This window comes from Anas platyrhynchos, chromosome 1 (assembly GCF_047663525.1).
Source record: "Anas platyrhynchos isolate ZD024472 breed Pekin duck chromosome 1, IASCAAS_PekinDuck_T2T, whole genome shotgun sequence".
Classification (NCBI taxonomy): domain Eukaryota; kingdom Metazoa; phylum Chordata; class Aves; order Anseriformes; family Anatidae; genus Anas; species Anas platyrhynchos.
In genome coordinates, this window is record NC_092587.1 from 127,568,672 (window position 1) to 127,595,362 (window position 26,691).

A 26,691-nucleotide genomic window follows, 5' to 3' on the forward strand; every position below is an offset into this window, starting at 1 on the left:
CTTCTCAGTGGAGTACAGGAGAACGAGGATAGGTGGGAACCTGAGTAGGTGAAGCACCCTGCTTGGGCCCCTTCCAGGGCTGTCCCATCATTGCCCCATCCCCAGCAGCCAGGTGTGGAGCCCATCCCCATGAGCCACCACCAGAGGAGCTTTGGACTGGGGGTTGATGCCTAGGGGTATGGGACACGCTATGGGATACCCATGAGGGATTGCACAAGACAATTTAGCATTAGGGGAGGAACCAACAGCAAGGGAAGAGAGAGATTTAGGCAACTGGGGAAACTGGGATCCATGGGGCAGACTGGGTGTGAGCCCTGCTGCTGGAAGGATCCCCACAGTACCCATGCTTATATATATATATATGGATACACCAGTGAACTCCAACCTACTCAGGCATAGAGAAGCAGGATGAGTGCTTCTCATGGGTGCTGTCTGTTTGGGTGGGGGCTGTTTGTGTGCTGTGGGGCTGTCTGCAGGTATGCCTACGTTTGTGGTGTGTATGTGCTCTGTGTGCATGTCAGGGGAATGTGCCTTCAGCCTCGCCACTGGTTGAACTCGTGGCTGTGAAGCTACAGCAGCTTTGCCTCTCCTGGGTTCTTGGATCCAGCACGATGTATTTTCCTCTAGCATACATTCTGTATTTAAAGCTTAGAGCATACATCTGAAAGATTCTGGGCAGAAAGAACTAGAAAAGATTTAAAAGCTGTTACCCATATTGGTGAGAAAGGTAGAATGATGATATAGCGTGCAGTTAGTTGCTTATCTCTGAGAAAGCTTGTGTAAGAGTTAGGTACATATAAAAGGACTATTTATAGACTTTACCTTTTTTCCTCATAAGCGTTTTGAGAGAATCTGAAGGATTAGTCAATGCTTCCTTTATTCCTTCCTGATCTTTATTAGGATTTAAAAGCCTGTTTTCTCTTTGACATTGATAGCCAGACCATCATCTACAAGCCCCATCTTGAATCACATCAACGTGGTACATCCAGTTTCTTATACAAGCGATTCTTCACCAAAACATGTCAGATTTCCTGCTGCTTTTCAATTCAAGTACGGGGCTGGAAGAGCACTGGGTAAGCCAAGAGCTTAGTTTTCCCAGAAAGCTTGAGGTGGCAGGAGAATGCCCAAGTGATAGGGAGTCCAGCTGTTTTCAAGATAAGCTTTTATCTTCCTCGTTTGTTTTTCTGGTGTTTTATTTGTTTGTTTTTGTAGTTGTTTTTAATGATAGGGCAACAATTTGTATGTGTATAAGGAAGGAGTCGCTGAAAAGAACAATTTGGGAAGAGGAATATCTTGGAAGTCCACGGAGGCTGAATAGGAAACTGAGACACATACTGCTGACTGTGGAAAGGAAGTGCTCGGGACAAGGATAAAGAAGTGTTGGCTTTCGAAGGAAACAGACTGAAAAAGTTTGTACAAATATCTGATTTCTGTACTCTTGTGGGACAAAGGTATTTGGAGGAGCTAACAAGACAGATATTTGAGGAAGGGGTAAGATGAACCCAATCTTTAGGAAGTGAAGTTAATTAGAAAGTATTATCCGATACACTAGAGGCCAAACATTTCTGAGTTACACCATGTGATTTTAGAAAACTTTGTCTTGAGATAAAAAGTGGTAGACATTCCACAGTGGTAGACATAGACAAATATTGTTTCAGTGGCTTGCTAATCATGTAGAAGAAATGATGGATTTGAAAAGAAAACTGAAAGAGGTGGAGGTAGGCAGGAGATTGTTATAAGGAAAGGAGTCAGCTAATAGTTAATACATTTGAATGTGGAATCATAGTTTCGGAAGGAGTGAGAAAACCTGATCTACAAGGCCTTTGTTTTTCTTGGATCAGTTTTCACATAAACTTTCCTGGAACTGATTTGTTGGCCATCTTTTCTGGTACTTAAATTTTGATTTAATTGGATCCAATGACTCTAAGCGTATCTACTTTATCTGCTTCTGAAAGGTCTTAATTTGATTAAAACTTGGTATTTTATATTGCTGGATATTTCAAATGACAAGCGAAGATCTGGACTAACTCCAGTTACGCGTTGATCTTCATAGACCCCAGAACTTGTTTTGTGCATTGATTTGACAAAAGTACCAGAAATGACAGCCTAAATTTATATGTTTAGGGTTTGCTTGATGGTTCAGCTGGCTTTGTAAAATGAAATGCATAGAAACAGATTGCAGTATTAGGATATTATGGTTTGGCATCAGTAGTTAGAGGGTGTGGTCTATATTTCATTCGCGTTGCTTTGGATCAGCCCTTAAATTATCTACAAAAAAAAAAAAAAAAAGAAAAGAAAAAAGAAAACGGTGAAAGCATGAAGCCCGAGAAAAGACTCCAGATAATCCGGTTTTGAAGCTCTAACATTCTTAAATGGTAATAAAGCCACTTGTTGTCATTGCTCATGATGATGAAATTATGTAAGGCTTGTCCATCTGCTGTTGAGTAAGCTTTTAAAGAACACCTGAAGGAGGTACTTTTTAAGAGGACAGCATTCCTGTTAAAGAGTGAACCCTAAATACTGGCAATAACATTGCAGTTCTGTGCCAGCCTTTTAAATGTGTAAATAAACTTGAGTGATCAGGAACTGAATTCCTTCAGATTTTGACTGTCATTTACTCACAGAGATGTTTTTATCTGATGATTTCTTTTTTCCAGCTTTGGAGGCTTGTGATAGGTCTGAGCCACCTGACCTAGATTCAGTGTGACTGGTTACCCAAGTGACCAAGCCACGGGTTCAGTGATGTTACTTGCGCAATTTTCTCAGTCTCGGTGAAAACCATAGTGTGAATTTCCACAGGAAGCTCATTGGATGATTGGTGTCTTTTTTTTTTCTTTTCTTTTTTTTTTTTTTTTTTAATGCATGATTTTGAGTAATAAAATAAAGTGGAAACAGCCTAACACCAGATCAAAACTATTGCAAAACCATTATTAAAGGGCAAGGCATCTCTTATTTGTTCACGTACTGTTGCCAAGAAAGCCTGTTTTCCTGCTATATGAGTACCTCGCTGTTGCTGCTAGGCATGGAGAGCAGTGTCTTAGCATGAACAGTCTGAACTGACCTATGAGTTGATCAAGAAATGGCATTTCCTTGGCCTTTGTTATTTTTCTCTGGGGACTGAAGGAGCAGTTCCTGCCTCTCCCCTTGCTCCAGCTGGAGATGACTGAATAAAAAGGGAGCTGTGGATGCAGTTGCTTCCTCACGGGAATAGTTTATGGTTTGCAGCTTTAATGTGAAATGACAATAGTAAGAATAGTAACATACTATCTGGATAAAGTTCTGTTAAAAAAAAAAAGCTATCTATCCAGAGTGAAAATTAATAAAAGCTGCTGTATCTATTCCTAGCACTGTCACTACCACTGCTGTTCTGTGCATCTTTTGAATTTACCTTCTAAATAAACAGAAAACTTCATTGAGAATGCCTGTCCCTTTTATAGGATAAAATTGCTTTAACATTCATAGTGGTTTTGTGATTTTCCAACTCTGGGGAAGTTTAAATGTCAATGCAGGTGAATCAAGTGGGAAAGTCTGTCTTTAGCTGCTTGCCTGTTTTGTTATCCTGACCTTGAGCCTCTGTTGGAGGATGTGGATTCATCATGAATACTCTTCCCGTTTTCTGTTTCAGGAGTATATCCAGATGACAGGATATGAAACCTCTCCCATTCATACTGAGGTAACTGAAGGCATCATCAGTCAGCAGAGCTGGATAACCTGTGTGCAACAACTCACAGAATCACAGAATTTCTAGGTTGGAAGAGACCTCCAAGATCATTGAGTCCAACCTCTGACCTAACTAACACTAACCAGTCCTCCACTAAACCATATCACTGAGCCCTACATCTAAACGTCTTTTAAAGACCCCCAGGGATGGTGACTCCACCACTTCCCTGGGCAGCCTGTTCCAATGTCTAACAACCTTTTCGGTGAAGAAGTTCTTCCTAATATCCAACCTAAACCTCCCATGGCACAAGTTTAGCCCATTTCCCCTCATCCTGTCGCCAGGAATGTGGAAGAACAGACCAATCCCCACCTCACTACAGCCTCCTTTAAGGTACCTGTAGACAGCAATAAGTTCACCCCTGAGCCTGCTCTTTTCCAGGCTGAACAATCCCAGCTCCCTCAGCCGCTCCTCGTAGGACTTGTTCTCCAGACCCCTCAAGTCTTACGAGGAGCTTAGGAGAACCACTGAAGAGTTCTTATGACCAATAAGGTTGGGCACTATAAAAGTTTCAGGAGAATACCTAGAAGCCAGTAGTTAAAAACACAACTGGGACAAGCTGGGTCAACAACCTGTCACCCTGAGTTTAATCCCAGAATCAGAACAGTAAATACATGCTTCTGTCACCAAGTAAAGAAATAAAGGAGGGGGGTGTAATTAACACAGCCAAACATAGGTTTATGGAAATCAGTGCTAGGGCTGCAGCCAGCCCTGAGCTGCCCTCTTCCCCAGGAGAGGAGTTTGTTGTGGGAGCTGAAATGGTGAAGGGTTATTAAGGTGGAGAATAGGGTTCCAGCTCCCAAAGGTGACAGTGCCAACAGCACAGAAGTTGAAGATAAAACTCACCAAACTCTGTGTAACTCCACAAGCTGGGGATGTTTGACATACCCGCTATTAAAGATCGAGATCCAGGAAATGCTTTGATATTAAAAATCTTATTTTAAACACCTAAAAGCCCTCACACTCAAACGAAGGCTCCGAAACCTTTGGAGGAATCACCTTTCCTTTTCTTGTGGGTGGCTGCCGAGTTGAGAAAGTGCTGTTGTGTTTTCAGGTGTCTCCACCCATGGGTGCAGGTATGCGTTGTGGTGTATCCCCGGGGCTGTCAGTCTGCTTTTGCGCAACAGCCTCTTCGAAAGGCCTCATCGTAGACATTTGATATTGGGAGTGTCCCTCGCTGACGGGACGGGCCCTCACACAGGCTGAATTTGAAACTGTGGTACTAAAACAAGAGTTCTGCCTGTTGCTGCCCCGTGCTGGAACAGCCCAGCAGGCAGAAAGCCGTGTGGATGGCGGGGCCCTGTGTGCTGCACAGTGGGTGAAGTGTAGAGGTAGATCTGTTGTTGGGGGGGTGTGCGTATATGTCTGCTGGAATTCCACTCTGTGGAGAAAGTACCATAATTTTCACCATAGCATCTGAAGTTCTTACACCCACGTGCTTTATTATCTTCCAAGCAGAAAGCACCCCCCCACTCGTAAGTCGTCCCTTTGTGCACGTTTCTGTACATTCACACAGACACCCACACAGCACGATGAGATGCTTTGCCGAGCAGGAAGGCACAACCTGAGAAGTGCTTGTATATGCAGTGATGCTCCATGTAGTATCTGGTTTATATTACCACTGGACGGGCTTGACTGTGGTATGCTGTGTACGTGTACCCAAAGGTACATGCTGAAGCCTGGATTTTGCAAAGGCTTTAAAAAAAAAAAAAAGTCACCAACTTCACATATGTTGTAAATAGTTACAAAGATTTCAGCTTGTATATATAAAAAAGCAAGGGGTATATTTTATGAGGTCTAATGTTTAATTTTCTCTCCACTGAGCATGAAAAAAATACACAAGTGTATAGCGAGCAGATAAAAACCAGATTGTGCCTGCCTCTGTAGGCTAAGCTCGTCCTGCAGTTCTTGCTTATCTGTACTTCTGGGTTGGGAGAGGCATGTAATATACATCAGCAAATGATCTACATAGCCATTAACTGCTTGACCATCTGGTTGAAACAAATGTTATAGAAGCTGATTCCCACTTGGAGACCACTCTGGTACCACACCCATAGGGGAAATCTTCATATCTTTGCGAGGCACGATTTCAAATAGGTCAGCTGTGTTCCCCAAGGCTGATTTTTCCACTCTAAGGCACTAGACTTCCATATTTCAGCTTTTGTCCATGTGTGCTTTCTAAGTACCCATGTCCAGGGTTGCAAAGCTACTGACAGAATAGCAGATGAAACAAAAGCTTCTTCTCTCCCCCTCTTCCTGCAGATATACAGTTTTGGAACATTTAACCCACCTAGCACCCGTGTCCAGACTTCTCTATCTCCCACTAACAAAAATGACTTAAACTTAGAAGTGCAAATGCTACTTTATTTTATGTTCATAGTTTATCACCTTCCTTTTTGGCTACAGCTTGCTTTATGCGATAAGGTTCAGTCACTGGATGCTTTATGCCTTGGGTCTTACGTGCTGCAATTTGTTTTCCAGCCAAAGATCAAGTAGCAGTCTTTCCATTATTTTTCATCCCTGCTTCCCTTCTTTCCTGCTTAACCTTTTGTCCCCTGTAGAATTTAGGCAAATCCAGCAGTCTTTATATTCTGGCAAAATTGTACTTGGGGGCTAAATTCCACTTAAACCCAGTGACGGTTTTGGTTGGATACAGATTTTTCCCTTACTTGGTTTGTACAAAAACTTAAATTGAAGGGAAAACAAGATCAAGTGGTTTGAAAGGCGCGATGCACTGAGACTTGCTTTTGGAAAAACTGTACCCGTAGTCCAGTAGATCAGACTCTACATTTCATTACAAGTAAAGAGAAGGTGTGATTTAATTGCAGTCACGTTTATTTGCAGTTTCTATACACACTTTCTAGGTAATCAAACTTTTCCGACACATTTTTTGAGAGGGGTTCACAATGAAACTGTCACCGTTTTTACTAAAAATAAATACAAGACTTAAAGTGTTGCACAGCTCTAAAATATACAAAGGCTTGGATTTAATGTAAACTTTGAAAACATTTTACAAAAGAAACCATCTTTGCAACAATTTAAAAAGTTCATATTTACAAATATTACAAAAATACAAAATGGATGCAAGTCCATAAACCATTGTCTTTTCTGCCAGCATGAACTGGTGCTAGTACCAAAATAGTTACACTGTAACCTTCTTAATTTTTTTTATTTTTTTTTAAATTCTTTAAGTCATAACCTACAGTATTTCTCTATATCTGCCACCATTGCAGCAAATGCACTCAATCACTGACCTTTGGCAAAAGCAAATATATGCTTTATTTGCTACAACTATTCCATCTTCTCTATGCTGCCATGAAAAAAAAATAAAAAAAAAAAAGGGGGGAGAAAATGTTACTTTTCAGAACACACAGCTGTGTAACTTCCAAAATCATTTCCAGAACATCAGTGCAAACAACAGAACAACAGTTTGAAATGATGGTTCACTGGTGGCCATCAGGCACGTCCTGTGCCCTGTTTCAAGTTGTCTGATGTTCCCCTTGCTCTACAGCTTGTCCTCCAGTGCCTTGGAGGCACACCTGCAACACCAAAGGGGTCTCCCTCCATTTCTTTTCCCCTGCCTCCCACATTTGTTATGAACTCTCTTCTTCACAGTGGATTTACAGTGGCTTTGTTTGGGTTTCGATCCGCTGAATAGAAAATAGGAAGAAAGCCCCTCATAGATTTTACACAAAATAAGACTATATCTCAATGTGATTGTTCTCTGGTCATTTTGTATGTGAAGTATTGCCTCACAATTCAAGTCAAAACACATTTTAGTGTATATTTATATATGGCACCTATTGAATTGTTGACTGGTAATAAAAAGTGGTATCACCAAAGTCAATTCAGCTGTATTCTCTTTACAGTTCTGAATGATTCTTTAAAGCACATAGAACACCTTTAAGGGTAAACATGTTATAAAAGAGCTCCTGGTAAAATTTTAGGGAAAATGACTTAAGATGACAAACTAAGGAGTTTCTGCCCAATACCTAAACTTCCTTTACTCATGTTCTCCAGAAAGTGTTTTGTTATACGCTATACAATTCCTATTAAAACATTCCCATTCATTCATTTCACTTGTGTTTAGACTTATTTTCTTAACTAAGCTACTAATGTGACTAGCCTGTAATTTCCAAACCTCACCCCACCTACCTTTTTAAAAACTATGTTAGACTTCCCTGTTTTGAAGCCCTTTAGCTGATTTACCACCCCTCTTCCCAACACACGTACCACATGCATAGTGATTCCATCTGGCATACTGCACACAACCAGACTACACAGGAGGACGGTAGGATACCCTGAATTATATATTTCTTGTGGTAAACGCTAGACAAAATGAGACACAAACCTTATGGGAAATAACATTCAGGATTTGTGTTAAACCATTCTGACTTGCTCAAGCTCTTTTAATTCATAACTGCTTTAGGTCGAACCTTCCTCTTAAAAACACAATCTGCCCTCTTTTAAAACTCTCAGCTTTATGCATTACATGAATAAAAGCACAAAAAAAAAAAAAAAAAGGAAAAACCCATTTCACACATCCCACTTCCCTATTATTTACTTATGCTTAAAGCCAGCTTTGAGTTGATTTCTTTAGTACCAAAGTACGCTCCTTCTGCCATCCTACTCAACCTGTCCTACTGCACACCAAATTCCTTCTTGTAATATTTTCTCTGCACTAACCTTTCCTCTGTTCCTCTACTCCAAAGCATATCCTACAGCAAACAACACCAACTGCACAAATTTTGGACAAAGAGGGCCTTGTTCTCTGAGTAGCATGGTCAGGCTACATCATTGGAAACCACAATGGCCCAAAGGAGGGTCAGGCCAACGACTGGTTTTATTTCATTTAGAAATTAAAAGCATAAAGCAACTTGTGGGTTAAGTTTAAAAGTACACGTCCTTTCAGTTTTAAGACAAGAAAATTCAAGTAACTTCAAGTAATTCAGCTTTTATTTCCCTGCCTTCATTTGTATCAAAGCAGTTGCTTTGACTTGTCTCCTCTCCCGCCCCATCCCAGTCCCCCACCCTGTTGCACATTTCTGGTGAACCCAGACAAAATCCAAACTGTATGTGGCTGGCACAATGAACCAGAGCTTTCCCCTTCCCGGATTCGCAATGAATATAAATAATGCATACACATACCTATTTCCCAGCTACATTTTCACAGTGTCATTTTTGTAAATATTTAGGTAGCATGAATCTCATCAGCACAAAGAGAAAGCTTCACTGAAAACTCATCGCAGATATTTACTGATAAATTGAAAGCGCTTGTTGCATGCTTATAATTTATTTGTTTCCCTTAAGAGCCAGAAACTAATCATGTTTAAAGATTATAGTTACCAGGTTATGACTGTGTTATGTATCCCAATAGCCTAATAGGAATACGAAAGGAAGTACTATTTCCTCGCGTCTATTCCCGCCCAAGCAGTCCCTGTTAGCACGAAGGCCCAGGGGACACTGTCAGATGGGACCGTTTGGGGCTTCGTATTAAAAATGACTTAGTTGTGTCAGAAGCACGCCTGCCTTCCCAGCCGGTTATCACGGTGAAACTCACAGCTGCACTTTCCAGTTAGCTTGTTGGGAGCTACGTTAGAAAGACAAATGGTTGCTTTAATCCGATCTCAGTCAGCCTTTTTGTTTTGTTAGCTAAGGTGGAGAATTCCTTTCGACTGTTAAATGTCGTCTTTGAGGCTTATATGGCACCGAAAGTGGTTGTTGGTGGCCATGTGAATTTATGCTTGATATGAAAATGGTATTCACAGAATACAGTTATTACATTTGACTTCTTTTGTCTTCTATAAACAAAGTTGTTATGCAGTAAATTGTTTGCCACGTGTCCACTTTTTGATAATTCTATTTACAAATTTCTATCAAAAATATGGTATTTACATATGCTTTGTTAATTTCTTCTAAATTTTGTTTCAGCTCATTTTAGTGTAGAAAAATACCAATCCTCAAGAGCATTTGCTTTTTTATTTTTCTCCCTAGGGAAGCACTACAGTGAGGGATTTCTTTCTAGATGGGCAACTTCTGTGAAAAAAAAAATAACACAAAAAGTCTCTCTGAACTCTACGAAAAGTGTATAGCCTTGAAATCTACAGTGACAACAGAAATGAGAGTGGGATAAATGAAATGAAGCTAAAAGAAAACAGAATAGGCGTAGCATATCTTTCTACTTTTAGAAAATGTAGAGTAATAAATAGCTACAGCTGTAGTCCTGTTTCCCCAGCATCTGACGAACACAAACACATTTAAGCATCGATATTGCCCTGCAAGTATTATTATTATTATTTCTTTGACTGCTACAGCATTGCCTTCTTATATTCACATCCTTACACAACCCACGTGGTGTCAGCAGTCCCTGGCAGCCTATGTTGAGCTCTGAGAAGACCGGTCATCGTGGGGGCTGCCGTCTGAATTCTCGGTCTCTCCCTCCGAGATGGCCTGCATCGGCGTGTTGTACAGCCTGCAGCGCACGCTGTACCGGCTGCTGCTGGCTGCCGGCGGCGCCCGGGAGCGCCCCACTCGCGAAGATGCTGACATGGGAAAGCTCTTGGAGGAGAATCCTTCTGCGTTGACCCTCGGGGAGCAGGGGGACAGCGGGGACAGCGCATCGGGGCTCGCTGCTTGGGGAGACTCGTCCAGGCTTTGGGGTGCATCCGCTGTCAGCTCTCCGGGAGACTTGGGCAGAATTGGACTCTTCAGGATTTCTGTGGCGGACATCCTGTAGCTAGAATCAGACCGACTGCCCTTTTTAAGGAGCAGTAGCTTAAACTCCTCGTTAGATGTGTTGGACTTCTTGGCGTTCCTGTATATAAGCCCGGGGGACCTCTGGCTGCTTATGGGAGCACCTGTGCTGCTGGCGGGTGGCGCGCTGCTGGCGGGCAGCGTACTGCTGGCGGGTGGCTGGCTGCTTGTCCCAGAGGAAGCTCTCAATCTGTTCCTGACAGACAGGTCTCCAGAGTCCTTTCTCCCAAGAACTTTCCTTTTCGATCTGTAAAAATACAGAGGAACACTCTTTCATATGCTATCTTTGTAGCCTGCAGTTTCATGGATTCACCACGCTTTTAAACTAGCTGGAGCTCCCTTAATCCTTCTCAATCTTACCCAGTTCTTCCAAAAACAATTCATGCACAAACTGCTCTTTATAAAGACAATGATGCTTGAGTCCCAGGTTAGCCAAATACTCATCATAACCCATTTAATATCAGAAATCTGTAATTTCAGCTGTGATCACAAATTTCAGCTGAATACAAAACATGCTAAATTTGAAGAGATGCCTTCTCATCACTTCAGTGTGACAGCTCACTCATTAAGACGGAGCTGGGGGGCAGCACCCAGAAACCACCATGGGGACTTTTCTTTGGAGATGTGTGTTTATTAGAGAGAACAGTCTGATGTTATTTGTAAAGCATCCTACACATGCTGTAAATACTCATCATGCACACATGTGACCAGTATCCACTGCTCCTGACCCCTGGTAATATGGTTAGCATTGTCGATGCCATTATATAAGGCCAACAACCATAATATGTAAGCTAGCACCAGTGGGGCTTCAGGACTTTCAGTACCATCTCGTGCATGCCACCACACCACACCAGCTATGTCTGCTGGCGGGCAGGGCAAGGCAGCAGACATAAGCCACAAGAAGGCTAGATCACCTGTGAATGACTGCAAACAGGTCCTCAGTAGTGCGAGGTTTGTTGGGAGACACGAAAACATCCTCAGCATCAGCCTGAGAGTCTTCACTCAGCGGGGACATGATGGAGTCGTCACTTGGAGAAGACTCTAAGATAAGGACAGAGGCCATGGTTAGAGTCTGACCACCGCCATGTTCTGAAGCAGCGCTGCTAAGGCAAGGTGTGAGCTCAGTGTGTGAGCCAGAGGCCAGTGCTGGTGACACAGACTTTATCCTCTAACTACCGTGCACGTTGCATGTCGGAGCCATGCGGCGGGCACTGCTAGGGCCCAAGAGCAGGACCTCGTGCTTGCAGTACAGGCGCTGGCACCAGCTCTGCAGTGGTGACAGTGCAGCCCTCCTGCACAGCGGGGCAGTGTTCCTCCTTCTCCTGTTTTCATCTGGCATGTAGCATAAGGGAAGAAGCATTTATCAGAGAAATACACCCCTCTGAGAGAGCACACAGCATCTCTGGGTGGCTGCTCTGCTGTCAGACCAGGAGGGCTCACCAGGGCCTGTGGAGTGGCACCTCCAGCCCTCAGGGCACCCAGCTTTGTCACCCTGTCACTGCCAGTCACACCCCACCCAGCACAGACAGAGGACACAACTGACCTTTCAGCGACGGCTCTTCTGTGCCACCCGCTGGCTCGTCCGCCCTGCCGGCATCGGAGGCACTTTTGGTAGGAATACCTGATGCGATGTCGTTCTCCTGCTTGCAACATGCTTCACCGAGCGAGTTTACCGCTGCCGTCTCTGATGCGAAGCTGATATTCCCAGGCACATGGTGGCTTAAATCGAGTTGGTGCTTAAGCTGGTCGCTGACATCCACTCCCTGCGCCTGAGCAGGGCTTTCAGCCACAGGGCCAGGCTCCAGCTGCTGCCCACCGCCACCAGAGAGCTCTGGCTGCGTGCGTTCGGGGCGGCCATCTACTTCTGCTCCTTGGTTAGCTTTCTCTGCTTCGTAATCACCTGTGGGGATGGCTGAACCTTTCTGAAACCCTTCTGTAGGAACGGCACAAGACTGATTCAGAGCGCTGTCTGGCAAGCGCTCGGTGGCCAGGGGCACTTGGTCCTTCACGGGTTTGATTTCAACCAGAGCCGCGCTTGCTGAAGTTAGGGTTTCTTGCTCGCAGTTACTCTGCCCGCTGAAAGAGGAGCTCTTTTCTAAGGGCGGTTTTCCAGGGCCCATTTCTACTGGGGAAGCATCGATGTACGGCATGGTGGCCTCCTCAGTGGAGTACTGCCGTGATACCGGCTTCTTGGTTAGGAGCGGCCTCATTTTGCCTGGCGAAACATCATTTGCCACCGGTGTGGTCTCTCGGACGCAGAGCAGGTCAGGAGTGCTGCCCTTCTGCTTTGCTTCTTCGGGCCTGTTGACAGCCCTGAGGTGCACGGACTTGAGGACGGAGGGCGTGATGGCGAGGGCAGAGGGCGGGCTGGGGCTGAGGGCTTCTCCCACCGTGTTCTGCTTGCTGGGGTTGAAGGCGTGCAGCTGGTGCCGGTGAGCGAACGGTTTGTTCAGGACGCTGTGAAGAGCACTTAGGTCGAGATGGGTCGGAGGTATAATCGGGAGTTCGAGGTCTTTGCTTGCAGACATGGTGCCGTCTTTAGAGAGCGGCTGTTGCAGCGACGACTTCCTCTCGGGTACTTTCGGCTTTCTCTTGCTACCCCCCGGAGACAAGGGTCCGGAGAAGAAGGCAGTCGGGAAGGAGGAGGTTGGCGTCTCCGACTGGCTCGAGTACCCGCTGGAGGGCGAGGCCAGACCCGCCAGCTTCTCCGGTGAGGCCAGCTTGAACTCGCTGTCGACGGAAGGGAGGGATGGGGTGGTGGCCCGTGACCCGGACTGCGACGTCTGGGACTCGGAGCTCTCTGGTGACTTGATGCACTCTATGACCGTGGTACCCGTAGCAGTGCTCGAATTAGATAAAGACCTGTAAGGATCGCTAGATTTCAAGTCGTTCAGGAGCCAGAGGTCTGCATAGTGAGGTTGTTCAGCACCTTCGTCTTTAAAGGATGGCATGTCGGCCGTGTCGAACTGAGCGTCCTTCAGGCCGCCGTCGCTCTGGCTCGCCCAGGGCAGCTCGGATTTGGGTGGCAGGCTCGAGCCCTCCGCTCTGGAAGGTGTGTTGGAAAACTCAAGCGGCAGCTTCATTTCCCTGGCGGTGTGCGACACGTGCTGCCCGCTGCTAATCTTTGGTTCTTTCTTCTCAGGAAGATCCACGCTGCCCTCAGATTTCCTCAAAGACGAGCTGCGTTTTGGTGGGGCTGGCTTTGCCTTTGGTTTCTTCAGAGAGATGCTCTGCCGTCCCTGCCTCCTGTGGTTCACGCACTCCTGCCAGGCACAGTCGGCCAGGCTGGAGGTCGCGCTCGCCGTCTGGCCGCTCTCGGAGCCTGCGGCTGCATAGTTGCAAATATAGCTCTTGTTACCCTTGAGACCACAGTCAAAGTGCATGGAGGTATAGTATCCTTCAGTATCCACGGAGAAGTGTGAGCTAGTGTCTGCCTTGTCAGAGGGGGTCTTCTCTAGGAAGCTGTCGTACGTGGCCATGCTCGTGAAGCTCGGGCATCCCAGGCTGTCGGCCTTGGGGCGCTCGGGGCTGAAGTCCTGGCGACAGGAGGCATCGTGGTGGTGGTGCAGGTAGTTCCACTCGCTGTCGCTCGTGTTGCTGTTGTTGGGGTCATCAAGTAAATCTGCCACGGTAGAGGTGAAGGAGCTCGCCCTGTGGCCTCTGACCTTGTCCACGTGGTCACCAAACTGCTCCGTGATGAAGACGCTCGAGTCCTCGTTGGCGTTGGGAGCGGTGTTGAGGGACAGCTCGGAGTCACAGTGCGAGGAGCCCGTCAGCGGCGGAGAGGCAGCAGGAGGAATGGTTTCGGATGTCTGAGAGGGACACGTGGAGCTGCTCCCACTCCAGTTGCCGCTGGAGGACTGGTGGTCATCCTTCTGGTCCATGTGGCTGCTGAGCAGGACTCCTGCCGTGGAGATGGAGTGAATGGGGCTCCCAAAGGTGTCCGAGTTGGACGAAATCTCGCAGCTTCCCGAATCTGCCATCCTCGACAGTCGCGACCTCCCTCTCTCGCCGATGCTGTGCTCGGGGCTGTGCAGGTGCTGAGGGCACGTTAAACCTAGGGGCTGGTGCTCTTGTGAACCCTGTTTGCTCAGGACCTCCTTCCCCTTTTTCGGGAGCCTCTCCTGGCTGGCTAGGAAGTGCTCTGCCTCATACGCCGAACTCTTGGTGGCGGTGGCTGGGTCACCCTCGCTGGCTCTCGCACCCTCGCGAGGGAGGCTCCGCGAGCGGATGCGGTTGCTGACAGCGGCAGCAAAGACGGCATCCCCGTTGTCCGCCAGCACCAAAATGTTGCCAGCGGAGTGCGAGAGGGAGGCGACCACGCTCTGCCCCCTCTGCGCGCGGATGCGGCGCCGGGAGGGAGCGGCGATCAGGATTTCTTCCGTCTGGCACTCCGAGTCCCTGGTCCCCGACCGCCGGCTGCCGGCGCTGGAGAAGTCCGGGTTGGCGTGCACAATCACGCTGCGCTCCCTCGCCACCGGCGACTCGTCCGAATCTAGGGTACACGTAAAGCTGGGTGAGAGGCAGCTTCGCGCGTCCCGACACGAGACGACCCGCGGAGAAACCCAAGAAGCATATCTGCATTTAATCTTGCTGAGTTTTGTACCAAAGCTAGCTCGGCTATAAAATGTACACAAGGCAGACCTCATCGCAGTGAGGTGGGAAATTCTGCTAGTCCTGCAATGTGATCTCAGTTCTCCTGTTTCTGCAATGTGATCTCACGCAGAGCTGATCTCGCTGTGGTAAATATTAAGATGAATATTAACTTTTCAGTTTTTGTCACTGTACTGCAGCTGGTTACAGGCAGTTGTCAGGAGTGGCTGCCTGACAAAACACTCCGTAAACTTCTAAAAATAATTATATTCTATCTATCTTTTCAGAATTTCCATTATCTGCTTCTTTCCTACCAAGAATATTTGCACAGTAACAGGATCTTTGTTTCATAGGTTCTCTGGTTGCTTATTCCCTATGATAAACACATTCCTTCTGCCTCCGATCAAATTTCACAGCAACTGACCGAGATATCAGAGTCATCTTCAGATGCAGATGAACATTAAGAAATAATGATCCTGTTCATTTAGTTTCGGGTTCAGACCAATTTTACACTGTATTTGCCCTCAACAGAGTTGCTCCTAGTTTACCCGCAAAAGAAGCAAGGCAAGCCACTTGATTTCAAGCAAATATCCTTGGTAATAAAGAATGCAAGGAAGGACTTGAGGACAAGCATGACAAAGAAAAGGAACTTTTAGCAAAGCTTTCAGTGGGGTACCAGCAGCTGTCTCTAATGCGGATATCCAGCTGATATCTGAGTGAGTTGTGACAGCTCATCACTTTGCTGAGCAACATCTGTCATTTCTTTACCTTCAGATCCCCTCACACAAGAAAAAACTTTCACTTAATCTAGTTACTTTTTATGCACGCAACTATGGGTTTATAACAAAAATAAAATGGAAAAAAAATAACTGATTAACATTTACACGATAAGAGCTGAACACGTACATCTATATTACTCGGTAAGGCCCCCCGTACGTCAGGGCCATATGGAGTAATATAGCTTTGCTTACTGCAGTAAATCAAAAAAACAAAACACATCATTCCCAAACTCCACAACCAGTTATGCTTTCAAGGATTCATATCTTTGGAAGGCCGGCTACCAGCTCATATCCCTGCAATTTAAGTTGGTTAGAAAGCTATCTATGGAAGAGTTGTATTTATACTACACCTATTTCTTGTTGCACTCTTCTGGGGATGCCAGAGATGGTTTTCCTCCTCCTCAACTTTCGTCTCCGCTGTAGTACAGATTGTGAATGAACAAGAGAGCAGCGTATACTAGCCTCTCTGTCAAAACCAACTCCTGCAACCCATAAATAGGTCTCATTAGCCTTTAGAAATAGTAAACAAATTTTCATGGCTGGAACACAGTGGAGGTATGTGAGCTTGGATTAAGCCTGTGAATAAACATAAGGGAGCCCTTATATAGCTCTTATGTGAATTATATTACAGTATATCACAGTTTTACATTTAATTCCAGCTCCCCCTCAGCAGCCTGGTCTGCCAAAAGTAACACAAGGACTAAAAAAAAAAGAAAAAAAAAGAAAGAAAGAGAGAAAAGGAAAAGAAAAATAAAAAGAAAAGAAAAGAAAAGAAAACGAGGAAGGAAAATACAGTTGAGGGCTCCTGGTAGCAGGGCATCTTTCTTATCACTATTTATCCATCTGTCACAGGGACAATGACAGTTACTTGTCTGCAAGGAGCAAACTTTTCAGCTACAGCCTGACTTACTTTAAGCAACTAAGCATAAGGAAACAATTTAAATTTTAATGCCAAATTACAATAGTTGGGGGCTTCTTAGGAGACCAATATGCCACAAGGGCTACCATTTCAGAAAGGAGTAAGACAGCTAAAATGGGGCAAAGTCCACATGCAAGTTTAGAGAGCAGTTTCCTTGACTATTGCACATGGCCAAGGATGAAATAAATGGGCAGCAGGTATTGTGCACCAGCACGTGGCCTGATTTTCCCAAGTGCTCAGCTTGCAGCAAGACACACAGGAGTCCGCTCTGGGAATCAGCTCACACATTTACCATCCTAAATTTGGATTTAGGAGCCCAAGTTCACATGCACACCTATTTATAACCATGGTCATGCAGAATGGGCAAGAATTCCTCCTTTTCTCTATGTTTCTATGGAATTGCCACAGGGAAGTCTCTTTGACTTTGTTTTTTACACTGTGGTCAATCTAAAATTAAAAGGAGGCCCACCAAAAGACCGGCTGTGGTCTCGCACAGCTATATGCTTCTGCTCTCTAAAGCTGACGTGGGACAGGTCGGAAAAAATGTGCCAGGTCCATAAAAACACTAACATTGGGATCATTGGTACAGTGGTTTGTAATCTTAAGAAAAACGAACAAACCAAAGTAAACAAAATAATAATAATAATAAAAAATCCTGATAAAAACTATTGTAATAGCGTATAATTATATAACACATAATTATACACAGACATACACATACATATTACACTACATAACAATGTAAAACGTTAAAAAGTAACTTTCTTGTAAAAGTTCTTCTTGAAATCTACTACAGTGAAATAGAGGCTTCAGACAGATGTCCTGTAACCACCAATGCCCCTGGAATAAGCAGAGGAAGAACTTTCTTTAATATGGAAGGCAAGTGCTGTAAACTCCAACAACAATCATTTCAGAAAAGTGAACATTTCTCGGGGTTGGGAGAAGCTTAAAGAACAAAACAGAAAAACGAAAGCAAACTCTTTGAAACGAAAATCAATCCGAATCATTGCTGGGTGTCCAGCAATTGTGAGTTATCCGAACATGCTCTGTGTGCCAGATGCACGGGTCATCTCCAGAGGAAAGTGGCAGAGGGTACGTCCTCCCCGTGATGCATACAAATTATTCCCATTAGTGCTAATGAGAATGATACACATAAACATCCAGAAGATTACATACCATTCTTGATCTGTAAAATTTGGTTCCAGTGTATGACAGGTGGAGTCTAGGCAAAAATTGCTATTACTGGAAAAGTTCACATCGGTCCCAGGCCTAGCGCTGTAATTCTGCTCTGGACTGTGTGACGTTAGTGATGCTGGGCAGCCTACACACCTAGGGTCCTACATGCTGTGGGGGCAGAGCATCACTCAACACCTCGTGGATGCATGCCACTCTGTTCACTTCTTTCTGCAGGGGCTTTCATCGGGAGTGCCCAGCCTGGAGCAGGCAGCCCTCAGACACAGCTCCTTCTGCCCCAGGTGGATGGTGGGGCAGAAGGGATGCTGCAGTGAGCCCCCCAAAAAAGTGAGGCCCTCGGAAAGTCAGCAGCAAGTTCCTGGGAGCAGAGCGGGGCAGGGGGCATGCAGCCCTCCCCAGGCACCACAGGTAGCTCAGCAGCCTGTCTTGTGGGAAGGCTGGGCACTGCCGATGGACACAAGCAGGAGCGACGTGACATGAGGGGACGTGACCTCCCTGCCAACCCCCCGGATTCTGGAAAAACACAATTAAACACCAGAATTTTCTCTGCAGCTAGCTGAGAGCTCCCCGCTTTTTCCCTGACTATTCATTTTCAAGTCTATAGCCGTGGAAGTCAGCCCACTTTATGCTCTTACATTAATCAAACCTTGGTGCAAAATATCATTGAGGAAAACTCAGATAAACCTTATGTTTACCATAGCCCTCTGGAAGGAGAGAAAGAGAAAGAGAGAAAGAGAAAAAAACAACCTGATTTTTGATTCTGGAAACAAGTCATCTATCACATTTAATAACCGATAAAGCTGATGCTTACACAAACAATTCTTGTTCAAACAAATCTAGTAAAATGCATCCAAATGTTATATAAATAAAAGAAAATGCCATTACTATACCTTCAGCATAGCTGCATATAAAGAGATCTCAGAGCGGTGGTTTGCATGCTACACAGTCATGACTTGCATGTTTAAAGCACTGCAAATAGTAGCCTACATTCTCTAGTTTCTCTTCTCCTGCTACACATGATAATCATATGATTAATCCTGGTGGCTTTCTGCATTATTTCAGTCAGCTACATTCGAAAAGCTATTTGAGGTCTTTGTGAATACAGGCTGTAGGTTATATACACAACAAAAGTACATTGTTTATACAGGGAGCCAGCGTTACGTTACACTGTACAACATGACTCGAAAAATGTGGGCCAAATTCATCCTAGATGCGGCTTCAGGGACTTCAGTGGGCACGCATGAGGGATGAATTTAGCCCACTCTCTTCCAGCAACTAAATCCTCAGGCCAGGGTCTATGCCCGCAGACTGTAAAATCCAGCGACTTCAAACAAATTAAACAAAGTAAGCACTTGACCTCCCTCGAACCATGCAATAAATACAAAAAGAAATAGAAGAGATTTGTACCAGTGACATTGATGGGGATAATGCAAGAAGAAATCACTTGGGCATCTTGTTTCATTTTCTCCTCTGGAGTTGGGAGAGGTAGTGCTTTACTCCAATTGGTTTGCTTATCCAGTGTAGAAGGGATATTATGTATTGGATTTTTCGGCCTCTGCCCTAACATGACATCTGTATCTTCGTCCTCTGGTGGATGGGACTGCAAACGAATACATTCAGAATCAGTGTCTGCCACTCGGGCATGCGCGGCTGCTGTAGGAACAAAGCAGGCAGACAGATCAGCAATCAGTGACAGGGAGCAACCACGAGCTGCTCTGGGCAAGGCACACAGCGCTGCCTGCTACCCGCTGCAGCGGTGATAACGCAGCGGGCGCAGGGGACAAATACCTCATCATGCGGGGAGCGGAGAAGCGCCTTCACGGGGCAGTACAGGACGCCCTCCCGCTCAGAAGAGGCACACGTCCCGTGTTTGCACGCTGCTGCCTTCAGTGCACACCCGCTTACCATTGGCGTGACACCGGGGCACGCTTCTGCATCCGCAGCCTTTGGAGCACAGCAGTCTGCTGCTAGCAGGGAGCACCGGCCCCGGGGAAACACTCGTTCAAGGACAAGCAGCAGAAGGCCTAAGGCTTTAAGCGAGACCCCTCCGCGCTTCGGGAAGTCACTCGCATCTCATTTTTACAAACTAGGGACGTGACCAGAAAAAAAGTTGCAGAAAACGGGCAGCGACGTGGTTGGAAGCGGCAGGTGTTAGCAGGGCTGGGGTCAGGAGGATGTCGGCCACAGGGAAGGTCGGCCGCCACCAGAAGAAATTGGAAGTATTGTTTAGAAACCATGCAAATTTTTACAGCATGCTACAAGAAGCACTAGGTACGGAAGATAAAGAAACAGAGAGAAAAGTAAACTGCGTGGAAGCAACACAGAGGCTTTGTTTTCTTTGTGAAGCAAAACCAAATCCCCCAGCAGCACCCTGTCCTGCAAAGCTGTTGTAATTCCACCCAGTAACAGAGAAATAAATTAAGCAGGTTTTCATGTGGCATCAGCTACCGACCCCTTGTTTGGAGTCCCTTTGTTTAAAAAAAAAACAACAAAACAAACTTCCCATTTTGTTTGGAAGGAGCGGAGGGGAGAAACACTCACCTTTTTCTGCCCAGTTCCCCCCCTTTTTCCATCAAAACATTCTTCCACAAGCCGTGACAACTCTTCCCCTAGCCCGGGAAGTCGATCTGCCTCCTCTTTAAACACGAAGAGCAGCACCTCTCAGGCTGGCTTTCTCCCCAGCCCTGAATTCCCAGCTGCCCAGCTACCCGGCTTCTCCCTCATAACTGCTCTTTAAGCTTTCTTCGCCAATTTTTGGCGGAGACAAAACGCCGCGCTCCCCTCCGTGCTGGGGTCCAGCAGGCTGTGGTCTAGCGCGGCGCGCTCTCGCCAGCCTGCCTTTGTAGCTCTGCCATTCCTCCTCCCAGGCTTCGCACAAGTCCCCGGGGAACGAGCTGCCTCCAGCTCCAGACAGTGCTTACGCCCCAGCCCCAAAAGCATTTTGGATCCCAAAGCCACGCTACTGGCTGTGGGGCGGGAGGACGCGCACTTACCTGGCCGCCGTCACCCCCCGCAGCACCCCAGGGCCGAGGGGACGTGTGTCCTCCTCCTCCCGCCCGCGGGGAGCCCCGCTTTCCCACGTAGGGTTTTAGCAAAACATCGCAGCCTTCTTTCTCTCTGCGGCTTTTGTGCCGATCCCCGGCAGACGTGAATAGCTCGTATAAACTTCAAGCACAAAAGACTTTGTTTCCTAGGTAACTCCCCCCCCCAAAAAAAAAAGTTTGATGCATGCATGCAAAAAAAAAAAAAAAAAACACACAACAAAAAAACCCCAAACCCTGCACGCAGGCAGGCAGACACACAGAGGCTGCACTGGCTGCTGGCTCCTGCCAGGGTAACAATGGAGCAGGGGACAAAGCGGGTGAAGTGACCCCGGCTGCCAGAGCTCCTGCTCAGCAAACTGCAGCATCGCCGAGCATCCAAATGCACGTGTTCGTTCTGGCAATGCCCAAACCACTCCTTACCATTTGGAAAAATAAAGCATTGGGCAAAAACGTTGCAAGAAAATGAAAAGCAGTCACTGCTGCTATGGGCTCTGTCCTGGACCAGGCCACTGAAAGGGGTGGTAGGATCAAGGAGGTGGCCTTGTGGCCATGAGCTCCTCAAACTGATCCCAGGTGGAGAGTGAAAGAGGGAAAAAGACGTCTTTATTGTGCCTTACTGACATCGGAAACAGAAGAGGCAGTAAAGTTAGCAAAGTGAAAAGCAAGCAAGAGGCAGGGTTAGGGTCTGGAAGGAAGAGTGAGAGAGGGCTGTGAGCTGAGGATTGCTTGTTTTTCCAGTACCTTTCTACTCCAGGGGGTCATGTGGCAACACTCAACTGGGGAGGGCGAACGGGTGCTGTTAAACTATAAATGTGAAATGTGAAAAAAGAAAAAAAAAATTAAATTAAAAACACAGACAAAATGTTGTTGGTAAAAGCACATTATTTCTGCCTGGATAAACGAGTGTCAGAGGAAAAACAACCTGAGCTTTCCACCTCGATTTCCAACCAACCGATCAGTCTGTTCTGATTTTTTTTTTCTGTTTTTTTTTCTGATCAGTCCCAGAACAAACTATTCTGTATAATGCAGCCCCACCTCATTCAAGTTCGCCTATGGGACCCATGTGAAGTCTGTGCTGATTTTGCTTACTCAGACCAGACGAAATTGTAAGGAAATTGGTTCGATCTCCTTCTACGGACATAGTTAAATTGTCCTAAGAATGTCTTGTATTGATTTGGGGAACTCAAACTGTGTACTGCCTGAAGCTGGAGCAGTGCAAGGTGCTTATCCAATTACATTATAAATGATCTATTTCATAATATAAGGATTTTTTTTTTTTTGCCTGAGGTATTTATAGGCAGCAGATATAAATAATGCTGGTCCTGAGGATGATTTATCAAATACGTCGATTGCCAAGGTTTCCTGATGTTATCATTACATTTCCAAGGCTGCAATCATTGTGTCAGGATGACAGCGACCAATTGGCGTTTTGTCACATTTTATAATGCTTGAAAGGATAAAGAGGGATGCCCAGACTGTCCTAGGTCTTGCTGCATCCCTGCAGCTCTGAAGTCCTTTAACGGTGGAAGCTCTGGTTGGTTTGTTGCAACGTCCTATTTTCAAAATGAATGAGTGAAGGATGACTTCTTTCAAAACAGGAAATAAAATGAAAAAAGATAAAAGAAAAAAGGTCTGATCACCATGCTGGAAAGCTCTAGCAAGTGCTGTCTCCCCTGGCATTACTTAGCAGACCTGCCAAATGATCCTATGAGCATTGCTCTGCCCAAACATAATCGGTGCTGCTGTGATGAATAAAACACAAACCCTCATCTGAGACACTTTGCATTGTATGGTCTCCTTCCAAAATAATACAAGAAGGTGATGTTGAAGCTCCAAAGGCTGAATTCTCTGTCTCATCCTACCTTTTAGCTAGATATGCAACACCTCTCATTGTACCCTGGTCCATGTGCAGGACTAAAGTTGAGTGAAGCCTCCAAATAAGCTGCACGTGAGCCCTATTGGAGAGCAGAGGGATAAAATTTAAAGAAGACTGTTCCTATTTAACGTTTCTATCAGGCCATTCAGATCTGTGCAAAACCAGTTCTCCAAAGCTGGGAAAAGGCCCTTACTGTGGGATGAACACCACTGTTTGTGTAAGAAAAGGTGCAGAGATCCTGAACACATCAACAAGTTAACTTTGCTCTTCAGAGTCACAGGGATCATTTTGCCCTTGATCTTCTGGCCAAGTTTCCCATCACCTGCTTTGTGCAGATTTACCACAGCTAAAAGGATCAGGTTTTGAAATTCAGCTTCCCCATGGAAGGTGTCTGAAGAGGAAGCTGTCTTGGAGAGGGTTGAGATGGATGGAGACCAACACCAGTGAGGTGATGAGTCCAGCACATGAAAATCTTTTATTTCTGTTAGAGGTTCCACAAAAGCTCACGAGGGTCCCAGTCAGTGCACAAGAAGAAGGGGATGGGGAGGGACCCAGGGCAAACCACCAAGAGACAAACAGCGTGAGCTCGATTCTGGACATGGAGAGAGTAGCTGTGGGCTACAGCAGACACAAACAAGGGCTGGCACCAATGGGACATCAACCTGTCCCATTGGTGCAGGGCTTTTCTACCTCCCCATGTGCTCCTCTGCCTTCCTGACTCCTCCAAGAAAACACCCCGCAGTTACACGTACCCACAGCCTACACTTCACTTGCCAAGGTGTGGGGATTTAAGATGGAAGAACAACGAAAGGTGGGAAAGGCAAAGGTTGCCTGATTACTGTCTTTTCTTCTCCCTGCCATGGAAACGAGAGAAATGCCACGGAGGAGTGGGTCTAAAATGGCAAAAATTTCAGCTCCTGCTATCTTATTGGTGTGACCTTCCACTGTGACCTGACCGAGGGGTCCCAAAATCACCCGCTGCTGGATCCAGCACGATGCCCACCTCTGGGCAGCTGGGCACGCTGTGATACAGCAGCAGCCTCAGTGTTTCGATACCTCCGTGCTGGGGGAGGGAGCGAGCTGCTGTCCCTCAAATGTTCTCATTCACTCAGAAGACCAGAATATCTCTAAATGTCTTGAGTAAACACATAATTAAGCAAGAAATTATTATTATATACCCAAGGCTGTTCTGGTCCGCTGGGCAAATCTGCAGTTAGGCAGTTTTCAAAGTGAATTTCTTTTGTGTGGGTGTGCTTGGCAAATAGCAATGGTGATAATCAATCTGTTAAATACAAAGCCAGAATACTTTAAATAGGCATTTTTCTTTAATGGGCTAAGATTGCTTTGAAACCAAACTGGTGTGTAATTGCTTGAATAGGGATTTATTCTGCAGTCACTGACAAATGTGAGCCTCTCTGTTTTCCGAGCTATCCCATCAACTGCAGTTGCAGAGGTGTCACTGTGCTCTTGAATCTGCTCTGCAGTAAAAATCTTGGTTGCATATGCACGTGATCTGATTTCTCAGTGCTCTGCATCTCTTCGGTGTGAAAGTCTCTGTTTTTTGTGCACTGCAACAAAAAAAAGTGAGGATGTCCAAGCCTGAGATCGTTCCCTGTAGGGAAGCAGAAGGCAGCATTGCCACAGAGCAATCCAGCTCAACCTTCATCAGTACCTAACTCGGGATGAGGTGACTCCCTGAACGCCCTATATGCCCTGAACGCTCACCCCATAGATTTTAAGAGGAGCCTAGCATTACTTGTTACTAAGCCGGGACACATGAATCATCCTTTTAGCTAATGAGAACCCTAAACCCCATCAGAGCAGTGACACAGAAGCAATTTGGCTATCATGAACTTGCCAGCGTGGCAATTTATGAGACCACCCCATTCATTGTCCCAGAACTGGGATCAGGAGGAGGAAATGAGTGGGTCAGCAACAGTACAAACTCACCACTTAATCCCCACTTCTGTTCTACATCCTCCAAAGCTTTGAGGTGCCACTTTGAGGTGCCTACTGTTTAGGATCTTCAAGATACGAGGGAAGACTAGCGCAAGAAGCATCGTGTGCACCAGGTCGTGCATCTAGCCTGCCTGCCTTACAGCCATAGTGTTACAGGAGATACTTGGATTTCAAAGTTAGAGCACAGGACATGGTGAGCACTGTGCAACAGTGAGGCAAAAAACATAGCACCAGGAATAAAGAGCTTACTTCTGTTCAGAGAATTAAAGCTGTTCAGAGAATGCTATAGCCTTGTCAAGAGCCATACACATTTATCCTCAGCGTGTTTGTCTAATGGAGTCACGGCTGAGTTGATCCTTTCCCCATGCCCTCAGCACTGGTTTGACCGTGTGGGCGGCGTGTTGTCTCCCAGGAAATGTCGGTGGCCAAGTCACAACCCCTGCAGCAGCAGCGAAGCCGGGGCGAGGGCAGGAGGTGGCTGGCAGCACGGCTCTGCTCCCCAGCGGGTTATCCCTTACTTCTGCTGCCTGTAAGCTACAGCCAACGACAAGCACAAGGGATCAATATTGTTTACGACTTCAGGCCTCTATAGCACTGGGTGGTAGACACTGCCTTCCCAGGATGACCTTATGAGAGAAGTGGGCAGCGCATTAGAGTATAGCTTCAGCACCAGCAAGCTTTGTATATGGTCCGTTTCCAGCAGCAAAGGGAACATATGCAAGATGCTTTCAAGCTAAGTGAGCTCATAAATCACACGTACTCATTATGAGTGCATCCCGACCTGACATTTGAAGGCAATCATTCACGTACTGGAAAGGTAACACGCAGAGCAAACGAGAACTGGTGCTTTGTCCTACGTTTGCGTGAGCCTGCTCCTGACTCCCGTGGCCCTGGGTGAAAGCTCCCTCCCACCCTCTCCTCCTCTGCCTGTAAAATGGAGAGCCTGCTGCTTCATTAACTCACGGGAGCTCAAGGAAATGGTATGGATTTGCATGCTGGAAAAATTAAAGGTCTGGTAAAGGGAGAAGAAATACTAATAAAAGGTTAGCAGCTTTCCAGCGTTTTCAGAGCACAGCTGACTCCTTAATCAGAAATTAACATTCGTACCCATACAGCATCTTTCTTATGCAGTCAGCTGACTCTGAAAATAGGAATACTTCTGGCTGCTATTTCTGCTGCAACGCACAGCCCTGCTCACCTGCTGCTCTCAATATTTATATTTCCGTATGTTTCATTCTCCTCAAATTTTTGTTTTATCTGTTTGTGGGTGTTTTATTTTATTTTGGAGCATCGCAAATGTGATCTGCTCAAGTACTGACAGTCCTTTAATGATTAATGTACTGTTCAATGTTTTGACAAGGTAAAGATGTGCTTTCTGACAGAAGTCATAGCACACATGGCATTCCAGCAGATGAAGGTGCAAACAATAATCCCACGATACAGGGTGGTAGGTATTACGCTCAGTGCACAAATAGTGCTGTACAAGTTCATTCTGATGAATGATGTTAGCTGGCTTTCATTTTTAACAGCTACAGGCAGGATTTGGACACAGAAAGTACAGAGCCCAACTCCTGCCTAGCCCTTAACTCAGTTTGTTTTTTATTGAGGCTTCGTAGAGCTTCAGCACAAAATTGTGTAAAACTTAGGTATGAGCAGTGCAAAGCTCCCCAAGGCAGACCACAGGGAGTATTTTTGAAATGGCAGAGGCATAGAATAAATTACCTGATCCATTATTTTCTTTTAATATTTGTTCTAGCTGAGGTCTCAGGGAGAGGCAAAGCCTGACTGGAAAACAACCTCCTGCTTTCTGTCCCTTAGATTTCTGCTCAAGCTGTAATTATGAGCAAACTGACACT

At 45.8% G+C, this 26,691-nt stretch overlaps 1 protein-coding gene across 5 annotated transcripts in view; it reads right to left on the bottom strand.

Annotated features, from left to right (window-relative positions):
- Positions 1–6,535: 6,535 nt before the first annotated feature.
- The window catches only part of NHS (NHS actin remodeling regulator), a 241,522-nt gene continuing 221,366 nt past the window's right edge, over positions 6,536–26,691 (bottom strand). For 3 of the 5 annotated variants that reach the window (XM_027448030.3, XM_027448048.3, XM_027448045.3), the window contains exons 4-9: positions 21,742–21,804; positions 19,364–19,556; positions 16,194–16,325; positions 12,015–14,966; positions 11,386–11,512; positions 6,536–10,718 (exon numbers count right to left, since the gene is read on the bottom strand). In XM_027448030.3, the coding sequence (XP_027303831.3) occupies positions 10,094–10,718; positions 11,386–11,512; positions 12,015–14,966; positions 16,194–16,325; positions 19,364–19,556; positions 21,742–21,804 (4,092 nt within the window). In that variant the 3' untranslated portion in view covers positions 6,536–10,093. The other 2 variants (XM_072029052.1, XM_027448037.3) reach the window with 2 other exon arrangements.